Source organism: Chlamydotis macqueenii, chromosome 6 (assembly GCF_036417535.1).
Source record: "Chlamydotis macqueenii isolate bChlMac1 chromosome 6, bChlMac1.mat, whole genome shotgun sequence".
Classification (NCBI taxonomy): domain Eukaryota; kingdom Metazoa; phylum Chordata; class Aves; order Otidiformes; family Otididae; genus Chlamydotis; species Chlamydotis macqueenii.
In genome coordinates, this window is record NC_141561.1 from 45,373,523 (window position 1) to 45,386,328 (window position 12,806).

The window sequence follows — 12,806 nt, forward strand, 5'->3', positions numbered from 1 at the left end:
TCGAGTGGTTTGCACTCTTATTTCGGACACCATTCTCCTGCATTGCAGTGCGGTGTTACGATTTCTACTGGAGCTGACATTCCTCCGGCTCCCTCTGCACATTAGGCGCCTTCTATTACAGGAGTCGGAGGCAAAGCACCTCCCTCAAAATGCCCGGTCGCTTTTTCTCTCAACGATGCATTCCCACGCCCGCTGCTCGCCCTTAGCGCTCCATCGCCCCAAACGCTGTGCGACTCACATTTCGGCACGGAGTAAATTCTTGCTCTCTGAGCTCCTGCTTCACTTCCTCTCTAATTCTAGAGCACTAGAATGAACGGCGCCCAAGGAAGAAAAAAGAAGACGTCAGGGCAGGCAGACACCGTCATTCCTGCAGCAACTGTCGACCCGCACTTCGGTGCCCCAGCCCTGCTACGTGCTCCGATGATGGAGTGCCCGCCATGGGGCCGACAAGGCACAGAGACCACGAGAGTGCCCGCACCTGGAAATGCCCCTTTTTAAGGCACTGCCTGGCTGAGGGAAGGACAAACACCCACAGGGAGTACCCACTGACAGAGCTAAACTCCTCCGGCATCAGAAAGACTACGACAGGGATGGGGGGAAAGGATCCAAGGCAACAATCGCCAATTACAAACATCCACGGCCACCCGACCGTGATGGCAACAGACATCTCCAGGATACTCGGCGCTGTATCAGACTGCGCCTTTCAGCTCTGCGCTCCAGGGTATCGGGGATTCAGAGTCCCCCCCGAGCGCCTCGCACCAGCTCCCGCCTCCCTCTGGCTCTTCCCGCATCCACGGAGCAGAGGAAACCCACCCAGGGATGCTCGGGGACGCGCTCTCTGCCTTGAAATGAGTGCTGCGGGACAAGTGCCACCAGCCACCCAGCAGGATGTGTCACTGGGATGCCTGGTCCCCCTCCGCGCATGGCAGCTCAAGCGCTCGTACACATCAACCCTTTCCCACCGGTTAACGGGCTCATTTGCAGCACAGCTCTTCTCCAGAGCGCTCCTCGGGGAGGATGCTCGGCCAGGTCCAGGCTGGCAGGTGCGGTGACCCCTACCTGCAGCCCTGGGGGCCCCAGGCAGCTTTTCCATTGCTGCAAATCCACAGCCATTCACTCTGTTCTCCCAGTACGCTGCCTACTCAGCCAGCCAACACGCTGTGCCCGCTCTGCGCTTACCATGCAGCTCTGCCAGTTAGGGAGGGACCTGCTAATACGGAAAACAACAGCCGGCTGCACAGCCCGCTTTCTTTAGGAGAAAAACCAGGCTGGGCTGCAGGGAGCACCCACAAAGACGAGTTTTCCATGGGAAAGAATCTCAGCAGGAGCGCTTGGCACCTATAACCAGCTGTGCTCACCGAAATCCAGGGCACACAGCACCTGCTTGCCCAACACACAGCGGGATTCAGCTGGGGCAGGCCACGCAGCTCCGTGGGCATCGCATGGCCCCCAGACCCACCCGCTGACCCGTCGCCGCTCCGTCCCAGTGGTGCTGCGCCCAGGAGCCTCAGGTTACAAGGGGAACCCCGACACACCCAGCTGCTGGGCTCCTTTACAGAGAGACGCCAGGCCCTTCTTCCCCTCCTGGCTTCACACCTCACTCCAGACACGAGACTGACATTTCCTGAGCCCCCCCCATCTGGGATGATCACCTTGGCAGACACGACTGCTAGCTGCTTGTCCTTCTCTCTGTTTTCCTCTTTCACCTTCTCAGCATCTTGTCTGAGTTGCAGCATCTTCTGCTCCTTCTCAGCCACCTCCCTTAGCAGCCTGCTCACTAGACCTGAGGAGAAAACCGCTCCAGTGACAGGCTACCCTAGGTCCCTGGCACAGGACCACCCTCCCTCTTTGACAACCGTCCCCCTTGGACAGCGGATTCAGCTTTTGGCATGCCACGCTGCCCATCGCTCCGTGACAGCATCGCTACCAAGCTCCGCGGGGCCTTGTGGCACACACTCCTGGGAGGCTGAGCAGCTCTTACGGATCCTATTCAGCCGCCTTACTGCGTCAGATCCGCAACTCCAATGCTGCCCTCCCTGCCGAGCGAGCTCTCCCCCACGGGGTGCACGGCCGCCTACTCAGCAGCACTGCGTGCCAGCAGCTCAGAGCCTGCCCCGCCAGCGGCGCTTTTCTCCCCTAACACACTTCTCCACCCCAACACTCTGCCTTCGGCGCCCGCATTGTCCCTCGCTCCGGGGGCCCTCGTCGCGTCAGACGCTGCCCTGCAGCCCCCGCAGAGCTTCAGGACACAGATGCGCAGGATTTCTAGGAGCCCCTCCAAAACTTCTGTTGCTTGGACACTTCGGCCAAGGCTCCCTCCTTGCCAGGAGCCGCTCCCCACCCGCTTTGTGCCCCTCCACAGAGCTCCAGGGATACCATACCGCTAACTGCAGCACGGTCCCTCTTCCACTTCTCGCTTTCTTGCCGCAGCCTTACGATCTTCAGGTCTCTGCTGCAGGCGCAATGGGCCTCACTCATGTCTTTCTGCAGTTTGCTGACCTGCAAAACACAGACTCGCTCGTGCTCCTCCCCGGAATCCTCTTTCCCTCCCTTACAGCCCCCTCCAGAGAGGGAAATCTGGCGCTTCCCAGGTCACGCTCCCATGGGGTTACTCTTTAGCAGTGTTGACTGGCTCCCCGCAGTCCTCGCTTCAGCGAGGACCGTCTTAGATTCCTTGTGACCCTTCCTGCCGCACCCCTCAGACAAGAGGCACGGTGAGGCGCTGTCTCCCAGGCCGGCAACGCCTGGCTGGGGCCGGGTGACCCTGCTAACGTGGCAGCACGCAGACACACCTGTACACCTAGCACCTTGCCAGGGCGCACGTATTTATTGCCACAAACGCCAATCCAGAGCCGCTAAGGGGAATTCCTGTTCCCGTTCCCACCGCAAACGCCGTTTTTACAGGCTCTGCTGGAAACGGACAGTGGGAAACACCCTTTGCTACCCGCTTCCGTACCATTGGCAGCATGCGTAAAGCACAAAACCGCTTCCTGCTGCTCAAACGACTGGTTTCACTACGCAGTTACTGGAGGGCATAGAAGAGGTGGGAGAGCCTTTGGTGGGGGAAAGGAAAGACGCTGCAAACACAGACACCGCTCATCGTTTCATCTCAGCGCTGTCACTGCAGCGATGCTGCCAGCACCCCAACACTCTCTCGCCTTCCCTCCACCAGGAACCTGCTTCTCACAGGCTCCTCTGCACCACAGACAGTCAGGACAAGCCCAAAGCATTTCCCAGCCTCCGTCACACCCCAGATGCCGCGGGAGGGCAGGATGCAGCTGCGACGTGCTGGCCAAGATGCCTGGCTCCCGACCTGCGTGCCTCCATCACACCGACACCTTGCATTGAGCCTTTTCCCGTACCAGAGAGACGCGGCAGGACTCTGTCACTGTCTCTCCAGGACATTTTCTGAGCTCCCATAAAACGCAGGTGCGTGCTATTACCGTACCCCTGCACATGACAACTGGAAACCCTCTCTCCTTTACTCAGCCACCTATTGCCAACAGGATGCCCAGGGACTGCGCTGCCTTCGCGATGGGTATTCTCCCCCAACCCCAGAAACGCACCCATGCAGACCCTTCCTGAGGTAAGAGGGGCCAGGGGGAGGTGAGAGGGAAGCAAGGGCTCTGGCTGCCGGGCCCACCATGCTCGTGTGCACCTCTTCTCTACCAAAGGCTCCTTCAGCTCCTGTTTCCCTCCCCACTGCAGCTCCACAGATCCCACCACACACACACGCCACATTTCGGTACCAGCTTCTTTGCTGGAAACTTGCACAGAAAGCAAGCAAGCAGGTAAAATACAAACAAGAAACACAACCACAACCATGCTGGAAAAAACACTTCGCCTTCCCTTCCCTTAGGTGCAGCCCTGCTCCTCCTACAAACTGAGCATTACGCGACAAAACACATCTGTCGCGGAAAGGTCTTTTCCCTGCACGGTGCCCATGGAGGCCGTCAGTACCTGCTGCCTCAAGGCTCTGATCTCCTCCGTTTTGGCTCCCAGCTCTCGGTCAAAGGTGCGCTGCTTCTGGGACAGCTCTACCTTGGTCCTTGCTGTCACCTCAGCCAGCATCCTCGCCATCCTTCCGATCTCATCATGCAGATCTCTTATCACTGCATCTTTCTCCTTCAATCGTATTTCCCAGCTCGGCAGGTGATCCAGTTCCTTGTCCACTTGCAGAAGCCCTGCATCCTGTGGGCAGATTACGGGTGCCGGCTGTCACTCTCTGGCTACGGAGACACCGGGTCGCCCACTCCGGGTGGTACCCGCTCGTGGCCATCGACTGCCTGGAACCTGCTCGCCCTGGCCTCCCACGACCCACCGCGCCCACCCCCATCCCCAGGAGAACTCCCCTTTGCTGACGGTCCCTGCACCCTGCTGGGGTGGCTGTCCAGAGCCAAAATCATTTGGTGGGCCTTGCCTGCTCTGCCCAGGACGGGGACAGGGACGGTGCCCCTCACACCTTCCCCCACCTCACCTTCTCCTGCGGCATGATTTCCCCTTCCTGAATCCCCAGGAAAGCAGATTCCTCTGCACCCGTTGCACCGCTGCCTGGGACGCCGGTCAGGACTGGAAAAAAGCACACCCCACAGCACCCCAAACGTCAGCACGGGAACTGGCTGCACGCCGCGTCCCGCTCACTCGCCTCAAACCTACTCCAAGGCAGCGGCTACTTTACAGACCACAAGCTCGCCTCACAGCCACAACAGACACCAACTCCTCGGCACTAACAAGACACCAGTGCAAACATCGGCACACCAGAGAGAAACAACACACCGCTGGGACCCCAACGAGCCTCAAGGGCAGCGGAGACACCGCAGACCAGGGCTCCGGTGACATTTCCCCCTTGCGCCAGCTCTCCTTTGCCGCCTCACTGTTGACTTCGTACGGCTTCGGCCAGCTCCATCCACCCAAATCTCAGGGCAGGAAAAGCCCCAGACTGAGAGTCGGGCCGTACCAAGCTACATTCACGGCAACAGTTTTGTTTTCCAGCTGGACCATTCCCCCAAGCCCCTGCCTGCGCTTCATCGCTATTGCACGCAGAATTTCCAGAGGCGTGTTCGCTACAACCCTCCTTTCAGGTTTCTGCACTCAAGGCAGCCAGTAACCGCGCTTCCAAGGAGGAAAAACCATCACTTTGCCCTTCCCGATCACACACAGAGAAAAAGGAAGAGGAAACGTCCCTCTCGGCTACCAGGGCAACGGCATTCCCCTTGGAACATCCAACCCATTTCTTAACTGACCCACGTGCCACCCAGCACCGGCACACGACCCCCCGCCAGCTCCACTGGACCAGGACTCACAGCCCACTGCTGCCGAGGCGCAGCCCTTCTCAAAACTGCCTCTGCTCGGATCCGCTCCGCTCCAGGCTAAGGCCCTCACAGGGGACACCAGGCTACCAGCCACCCGCTTCGGCATCGGGGAGTACCTGGCCTCACGGCGGAGGTCCTGCTCAAAGTGTCCAGCGGGATGCAGCCGGTCACGCCCTTAGGCCGAGGACTCCCAGATCGCTTCGGTGACAGCGGACGGGGCACACGGCTGGTCGTGCCGGGAGTCCGGCTGCTGGAAGAGGCGGGGGCGTGCTGCCCCCACGGCGAGGAGAGGGGCGGATGAGGCACAAACTTTGAGAGTTCGGCCTTTGAAGCCACCTGGAGCTGCCTGTTCCATGCTGTGCGACGTCCCACGGGGGTACAGGACACCTGTGAGGGGAAAAAAGACCCCAATAGCAGCAAGGCTTCAGGCACCTCCTTAGCCCTTGGGCCGCGTGCGTTATGTCCTACAAACCGCAGGCACAGACATCAGCGCAGGCGGATTTTGAGTCCTCTCCCCTTTCCGTTCCCCAAGGATCGGATTTAAATCCAGACTCCCCCATCTTTGGCCAAAATTAAAAAAAAAATCCTTGGGTTTTGATGCTTTTCCAGCTCTCCCCTCTCTCTCCATTCGACCGCCCTATTTCTGCACGTCGTCGGCATTATCCGAACGCCCTCGTTTCCCACCTCTCCCGGCTCCCACGCAGGTGGCCCCACCCTCTCACTTCTCCCGTGCAGCGAGCCGACCCAAAGCCTCTCACTGCACTCCTGCCTTGCCATGGCAATCACCGCCCCCTACGCCGGGGCTGTCACACACGTAATTCGGACACTCTCCGCTATCCTCCCGACAAGCAGAGCTTCTCCGGACGGCAGCGATGAGCCACCTTCATGGCCTCCTACATCAGCTGCTCCAGCTTCACGGTGCAACTGGGCTTTTTTTTTTTTTTTTCCCCTTCTCCTCCCCTTGGTCACAGCTTTCTAGACAACTTTGGACTCCCCAGCTCAGCTTGCCACACCAGCAATCTCGCTGAGACCACCAAACCCAGCATCTTGGTGCACAAACTGTCTGACTCCAACAAAGTTCTCCTCGTACACAGGCTCTGCCAGGAGACCAGGCTCTGCACCTCCTGCCACACACGCGCTTCCGGGACTCTGCCTCCACATCTATTCCCTAGGATTCCTCAGGAGCCACAAGAATGCAAATAACACTGCACTTTATCAATCCTTACCTGTACAATAACCCAAAAGCTCCATGGCCTCCAAAACCAGCCCTTACCAGTTTGGGTTTCCTTTTTTTTTTCCCCTCTTTTTCCCCCCACCAGAAACAGGAGACTGCCACTGCATTCGACTACATTCTTTGCCAGGTTACACTTGCTTTGAATTTTCCTTCCGCTCCAAAGCTGACTGCGATGTCCCGGCCGCGCTGTGCAGAACACCACGGTAGCGCCAGCCACGCACGCTGCCGCTGAGCACAGCGCCGCTCAGGCCTGCACCTTCGGTTTGCTCTAGGTTTGATCCAACAGCAAACTTCTCCCAGGGTCATTAGCTTTTGCGCAATGGTAACATGCACGTCGAGGAAAAGGACGTTTCCCACCCCCACCTTGCTCACCGCCTCCAACTTGCTCTTGGGAAACCTGCCCCGGGCTTCTCCTTTTCCCTACAGACCTGCTCCGCTTTCTTCAGCGGCGGGAGCTCAAGCTTTCCGGTCTCCACACCTCGCCTTGCCCCAGGATCACCCAGACCAGCTTGGCCCCAGAGCACAGCGTGGCTGCCCCGCGTGGTTGCCCACCCTTCCCCGGGGAGCCCCATCTCACCCTTCCCTGGGGAGCAGCACTCACCACCAGCTCAAAGGACGTGCCCGCTGCTCCGAAGCGCAGGATATCGCCTGCACTCACTTTCACGGACACGTTTTGGATCTGGCAGCCGTTTACAAAGGTACCATAGCGGGAGTTGAAGTCCGTAAGAACGAAGCTGTTGATGGAGGCGCTGAATTCGAGGGCCGCGTGACGATCTGCTACCCCTGCAGCCTGGCACGGGCAATCAGCGGGCAGGTCAGGTTTGGGGAGTGATTTGCCAAGCCCTCCCGCCCCTCTCTCCCCCTTGGCGCACCTCTCTGCGTAAGCAAGCTGGCAGCCCCTACGCTTGGCACGAAGGACCCCAGCGCACCCTCCTCCCTGCACCCAAACCACCGCCCGTTTGACCACGGCTGGCTTCCCCGTCCCTACCTGCAGGACGATGTCGCACGCCTCGTGCCTGCCTATGGTCGTCCTGGGCGCTTTCAGCTGATAACACGCCTCCAAACTCTTTAGAAAGGCCAGCATCCTCCAGCCCCTTCACCTGCAAGGCTTACGTTACAAAGAACAACTACTACCATTTAGTAAACCCCCCGTCCGATGCACAGCAACCCAGCCACAAACGTGCTGACCAACTCACCTGCTAGAGATGGTACAACGTCGCTCCAAGGGCGGCTCTGCCCCGGCCGGCAGCGTGGCTGCCACCTCGCTGCAGCCTTGGAAATCCCAGCCGCGTCAGCCCTCGCTGATGCCCTCCTGGGTGCTCCTCTCGCTGGGGTTGGGTAGAAAACAAAACGCCACAACTTCTCCTTCTGCCTGGCCACTGGCCCAGCAACACGACAAAGTTGGGTGCCAACAGCAGCTCTGCCACACACCAACTGACACAGCCGGGCCGCGGAACAGAACCGTGGCAACGCAGACGTTCCGTTGTGGTTCTAGGTTGCCCGCGACGACTCAGGCCACTCCAATCGGATCAGCCGCTCTGAGCCCGGTCCCGCTTGCCACGGAATGTTTACAGGGACGCGGAAACCACCGCCTCCCTGGCAACCAGTGCCAGTGTTCCGCCACACTCAGCGCATCCCCTGCTTTCCTCACAACATCAGACTTCCTCGGTTGTACAGAGGAACGCCAGATCTGTACACCGGATCTGCACATCCCGTGCCTTTCCGCTGACCGTAAGTGACCCTCCAGAGAGGCCGGGATACACGGGCACTCTTACAAACCGCCTAGGAAAAACATATCCTCATTTCTCACCTACCAGCACGTCTTACCTGGCAAAGCCATCTCCATCACGCTCCCCTCCAGGAATACCTGCTCTCTTACAACATATCCCAGTGCCACCTCGTTCGCACACAGGGGCGAGCCGTGCTAGGACAGCGATGGTCACAGCTCTGGGAGCACTGGTGTTCCTCAGCATCCCACACCTTCCTTGGCTTTCCAACACACCATCAGCAGACAAGTACGCGGGCAGCCAGCGAGGCTCTTTTGCCAGTCAGCCAATCGGGACAGAATTCCTACTTCAGTCACGGCCCGTTTCCCCGCAGTCACTGCACTTCCCGCCATTTCCCCAGCTCTTTTCCTACTTGAGCCATTGCGAAAGATGCTGCTATCGCCCGTCTGTTCCACGACACGGGACTTCCTGGCAAGGACGCTCCATGAACCTTCAGCTCCCAGCCGCTCACACAGGATGCCTCGCTTGACTCACCCCGATTTTCTAGGACACCCCATCGGGTTGGGTTTCTTCAGCAGGCAGACAGACCTTCGTGCCTGGCCTCCCGCTGTGGGCGGGCTCCCACGTGCACACACGCCTGCGCAACACCTTCCAAGGAGCCGCACCACCTTCCCAAGCCCTCCACAGCAAGAACCACCCCTCATGGCACCCCCCAGCCCAACTCCCTCATTCTGCGGTATGTTCTTCTCCTTTTTTTCCCTTCTCTGGGATAAAGGAGTCCCTAGCGTCCTGGCGTTACTGTGCCCACCTGGCACCGTGCCTTGGGGCACGGCAAAGTGAAATTGCTGCAATGCACCCACAGAACTCACAGGATGCACTAAGAAACAAGAACCAACAAGAGCAACTGGGACCTGCGTCTGGACCAGCACCTCCTCTCGGCTTGGGCTTTGGCTATTTGTGCTCCTTTTGTATCTTTGGTCGCAGGGACCGTAACTACATCGACATCAGCCTCCCACCACCCCAACCACATCCCTACCAGCAGCCCAGAGCGGCTGGGAGTCATCTACACTCGCTCCAGCTTCCGGAGAGATCCCGCTCTCTGCCCACACCTCCCAGATCCACCCCGTTTGAGGCAGCCCGGGGCTGAACAGGCAGAAGCCTTTGTCGTCGACCGCTTGGCTGGAAGCCCGGGAGGCGGCGCGTGGCCGAGATTGCCCGCGCAGCGGCATCCGCCCTAAACCAGCCGGCTGCTTTCACACCGCTCTGGCTCGCAGACCCTGGCACGGCCCAACCACGCACGAGTGCGCGCGCACGCACGCACAAACACACCGTGCACAACATTTTTTCAAAAGAGGTCTGCATGCACCGCGTGCTCAGCTGCCGTTTCACCCTGCACACCTGGCAGCGGTGCACCCCGACAGCTCCCAAGCCCCCGCACTGATCCACATGCCTCAAACGGACCGTCCCCTTCGCATCTGAGCGCAAACCACAACACAGAAAGCAACCGGGGAAAGAGATCTGTCCTCTCCCCGAGCAGCGCGGGGCTCGTTTCTGCCCGCTGCCCGCCAGCAAGCCCAGACGTTGCCAGGACTCGGGCCTGGCCCCGGGCCACTGTCCCAGGCCCTGAACAGAGCAGGGGAAAGCCACAGCGCTACTCTGGCAACGCCGTTTCCCTTACTCAGAAAGAAAGGGCACTAACAAAAGGAGCTTTGCCCTTTTCCACTTAGAAAACCCTCGTTTGGCATCAATTTGGTGGCTCAGAAAAGTCTGGCTGGCACGGGGGGAGAGGGGGTGAGAAGATACATGGGGTGGTCCTTCTGTAAAACACCACAAATTACACTTTTGCTGCTGCCAGTCTCCAGTTACTTCAGTGCACCAGACCCAGCGGCATCCAGGTTTCTTTCCCCACGCTCTTTTGAAAAACCCTGTCCAGGGGAAAGTTTGTCTAGTCCTCGTGCCGCAGCGCTACTCACCCATCGTGTCCTCCACGTCGCAGCTTCCAGGGAGCCCTGACCGCTTCTGCACCCACAGACTGAGCCCCTCTTACTGTAGGTTTGTTTTTTTTAAAAAAACCACAAAAAACCACCAAACCCCAGCAGCATCACAGAGCCTCTTTTCAGGTCATTTGCTGGCTCCCTGGTGCTCTCTCCTGGATCTCCTCGGACTTGGGCGGAGGGGTCAGCGGCTCTATCGTGACAGGGGCCGTGCTGTTCCCCTCCGCGAGGTTTAGTCTGACGTCCTTCATGTGCAGCTTCTCCGACTCGATCCTCCGCACCTTCAGTGGCTTCAGGTGCTTGCTCAGGTGCGAGTTGTGCCGGCTGGGCTGCCGCTCCGTGTAGGGCTCTGCGCCGGCAGCACCCGGCGGCTGGGTGTTTTCGTCGAGGCCCGTCAGCGACGCGTAGGAGGGCAGGGAGACGCTGATCCTGTTGCTCCTGTCCGAGTCTCTGCCCTCAGAGTAGCCCGTGTTCATCACCTCCTCGTAGCTGGGGACGTAGTACTGGGAAGACGCATCTTCGTCCTCTTCTGGGCTAGAGGGGACAAAATTCAGGCTATCAGTAGCACATCTTTTCAGATTCACTAGGGGCAGGGAGCAGAATAATACAACAGCAAAAGATCCCAAACATTTTCTTTGCCCTTCTGCCTCACACCAGTTCCTGTCACTGTGACAGAACAGATCGCAACCTCACCTACATTCAGACACGTTATTGTTTCCTTGTGACGTACGTCTGTCTTCGCTCTGTCGCCTTTCTGGCCGCAGCAGGCACGCCCCGCAGGTGCCCCACGCAAGAGATGCGTCCCCAGAGTTGCTCTGGCAACTTTCAGCCCGCTGATGCCCCGGGGGTCCCGCGCCACAACCCCTGCTCCTCGTTTCCCCGCTGCCGCCTGAGCGGCCCTCTGGGAGAGAGCAATATGACGCGTCTGCACCTGCGAGGGGAGAGGTCTCCTGCCTCCACTGCGGGCAACCGAGCGCCTGGAGAGCGTCAACGCCTTCCCACCTCACCTTCTGCAGTGTGGCCGCTTGCAGCAGCTGCTTCTCCCGGCTCAGTGCGAGCTGCGTCCTCTCCAGGGCCTCTCTCAGCACAGCCTTCTCCTCTGCCTCCCTGCAGACTTTCTTTTCCAGTTTGGCTATCTGCTCCTGGCACACTTGCAGGGACGCTTCTTTCAGCCCGCGCAAAACGGGAGGGGAAAGCGTCGGTCACCGCGTCAACCCCCCAAAACACAGCTGGCCTCCGCACTTGCACCCCTCCTAGGACCCTCCCCACACCATGGGGTGACGCTGAAGGACAGCGGAGCAGCAAGCGCCTTGAATGCTCCTCACTGATACCCTGAGCACCATGTCAGATGGGATGGAACAGCCCTTGGGCTCAGTTGGGTAAATTAACCCCAGCTGTTGGCTCATTATTTAACTATCCCAGCTGGGTGCTGCAGCCATAGGGGCCACCAGCTCCAGTTCTCTGCCCAGCTCAGGTGAATATTGACTCTGTTCTAGCCAGAACCAGGACATTATCCACCCCTAATTCCACACCATCTACATGATGCCCAGATCCTACACTTTCCAATCAATCATCACCTTTTTCTTTCTTTGACCTACTTGTATGCATACACACAGATGTAACTCCCTTAGTCTATGGCCCACCCCTCCAAAAGGTCTGTTGAGTTTATCCAGTCCATAACTTGGGGCTCCATCTGTCATAACAGTGTCTCAGCGTAGGACAGACAACGCAGTGTTTGCTCAGGTGCGTATCTGGTGCTGCTGGGGACAACGAGGATCAGAAGCCATGGGAATGAGAAACAAAAAGCCACGGGAATGAGAAACAAGGGACTTTCCAAGAGAAGGAAAACAAGAGAAAGGACATCTGGGGGTGGATGGGCGATCGGAGGGTAGATAAGCACATAAGCTGTAACAATAAATGATTTCACTTAGCGTGCAGCGGGGGTCCGTGACTACGTTCCCACAGCCTTCCCTCAGCCATGACACTTTCTGAGGCCAAGAAAAGCTCACAACGCTCACCTGGCTGTCCTGTCCGGGCCAGGCCACGGCACTCACGCTGATCTGCTCCACAGCCTTCCCCGGCACTGAGGCCAGGCTGACAGGCCTGTGCTTCCCTGCATCCTCCTGTGGCTCTTCCTGTGGACGGGCGTCACGCGTGCTGCCCTCCCGTCAGCCGGGGCCTCCTCGCTCGGCCAGGGCTGCTGGGCAGTGGTGGAAAGTGGCCTGCCGAGCGCTTCGGCCAGCACCCTCAGCCCCAACGGGCGGGTCCCGCCCGGCCCCGCAGATCTGTGTGTGTCGCAGTGCGGTCGCAGGGCGCTGACCATTTCCCCCGGGGGGTGGGGGCTGCATCGTGCTCCCCGTGCCGGTCTCTGGCTCGGGGGCTGGGCACCCTGAGCACAGCTCGCCGGCACAGATGAGGCGCAGGAGGCGTTCAGCGCCGCAGCCTTTTCCTCAGCCTCTGTCCCCGCGCTGCCCCTGCCCCGCCAGGGACGGGGATTCTCCTCAGCCCTGCTGCTGCTGCTCCTGTCTGTGCAGACACA

General features: G+C 59.2%; 1 protein-coding gene across 1 annotated transcript; it reads right to left on the bottom strand.

The window, feature by feature from the left end:
• Positions 1-10,188: 10,188 nt before the first annotated feature.
• LOC147600396 (uncharacterized) lies at positions 10,189-12,615 on the bottom strand. Its single transcript, XM_086751289.1, has 4 exons — positions 12,588-12,615; positions 11,275-11,432; positions 10,961-11,168; positions 10,189-10,850 (listed from the first exon to the last, which is right to left on the bottom strand). Exons 1-4 carry the CDS (start codon positions 12,613-12,615, stop codon positions 10,390-10,392), a joined length of 855 nt encoding a protein of 284 aa, XP_086607415.1. The 3' UTR covers positions 10,189-10,389.
• Positions 12,616-12,806: the final 191 nt, after the last annotated feature.

Excerpts from the sequence above, each read along its gene's own strand:
- LOC147600396 (XM_086751289.1), bottom strand. The coding sequence starts at position 12,615 with ATGCAGCCCCCACCCCCCGGGGGAAATG. Across the intron at positions 11,433-12,587 it reads CCCACCCCCCGGGGGAAATG|AAGCGTCCCTGCAAGTGTGC; the intron begins GTCAGCGCCCTG and ends GCGGGCTGAAAG. Across the intron at positions 10,851-10,960 it reads AATAACGTGTCTGAATGTAG|TGAATCTGAAAAGATGTGCT; the intron begins GTGAGGTTGCGA and ends CCCTGCCCCTAG.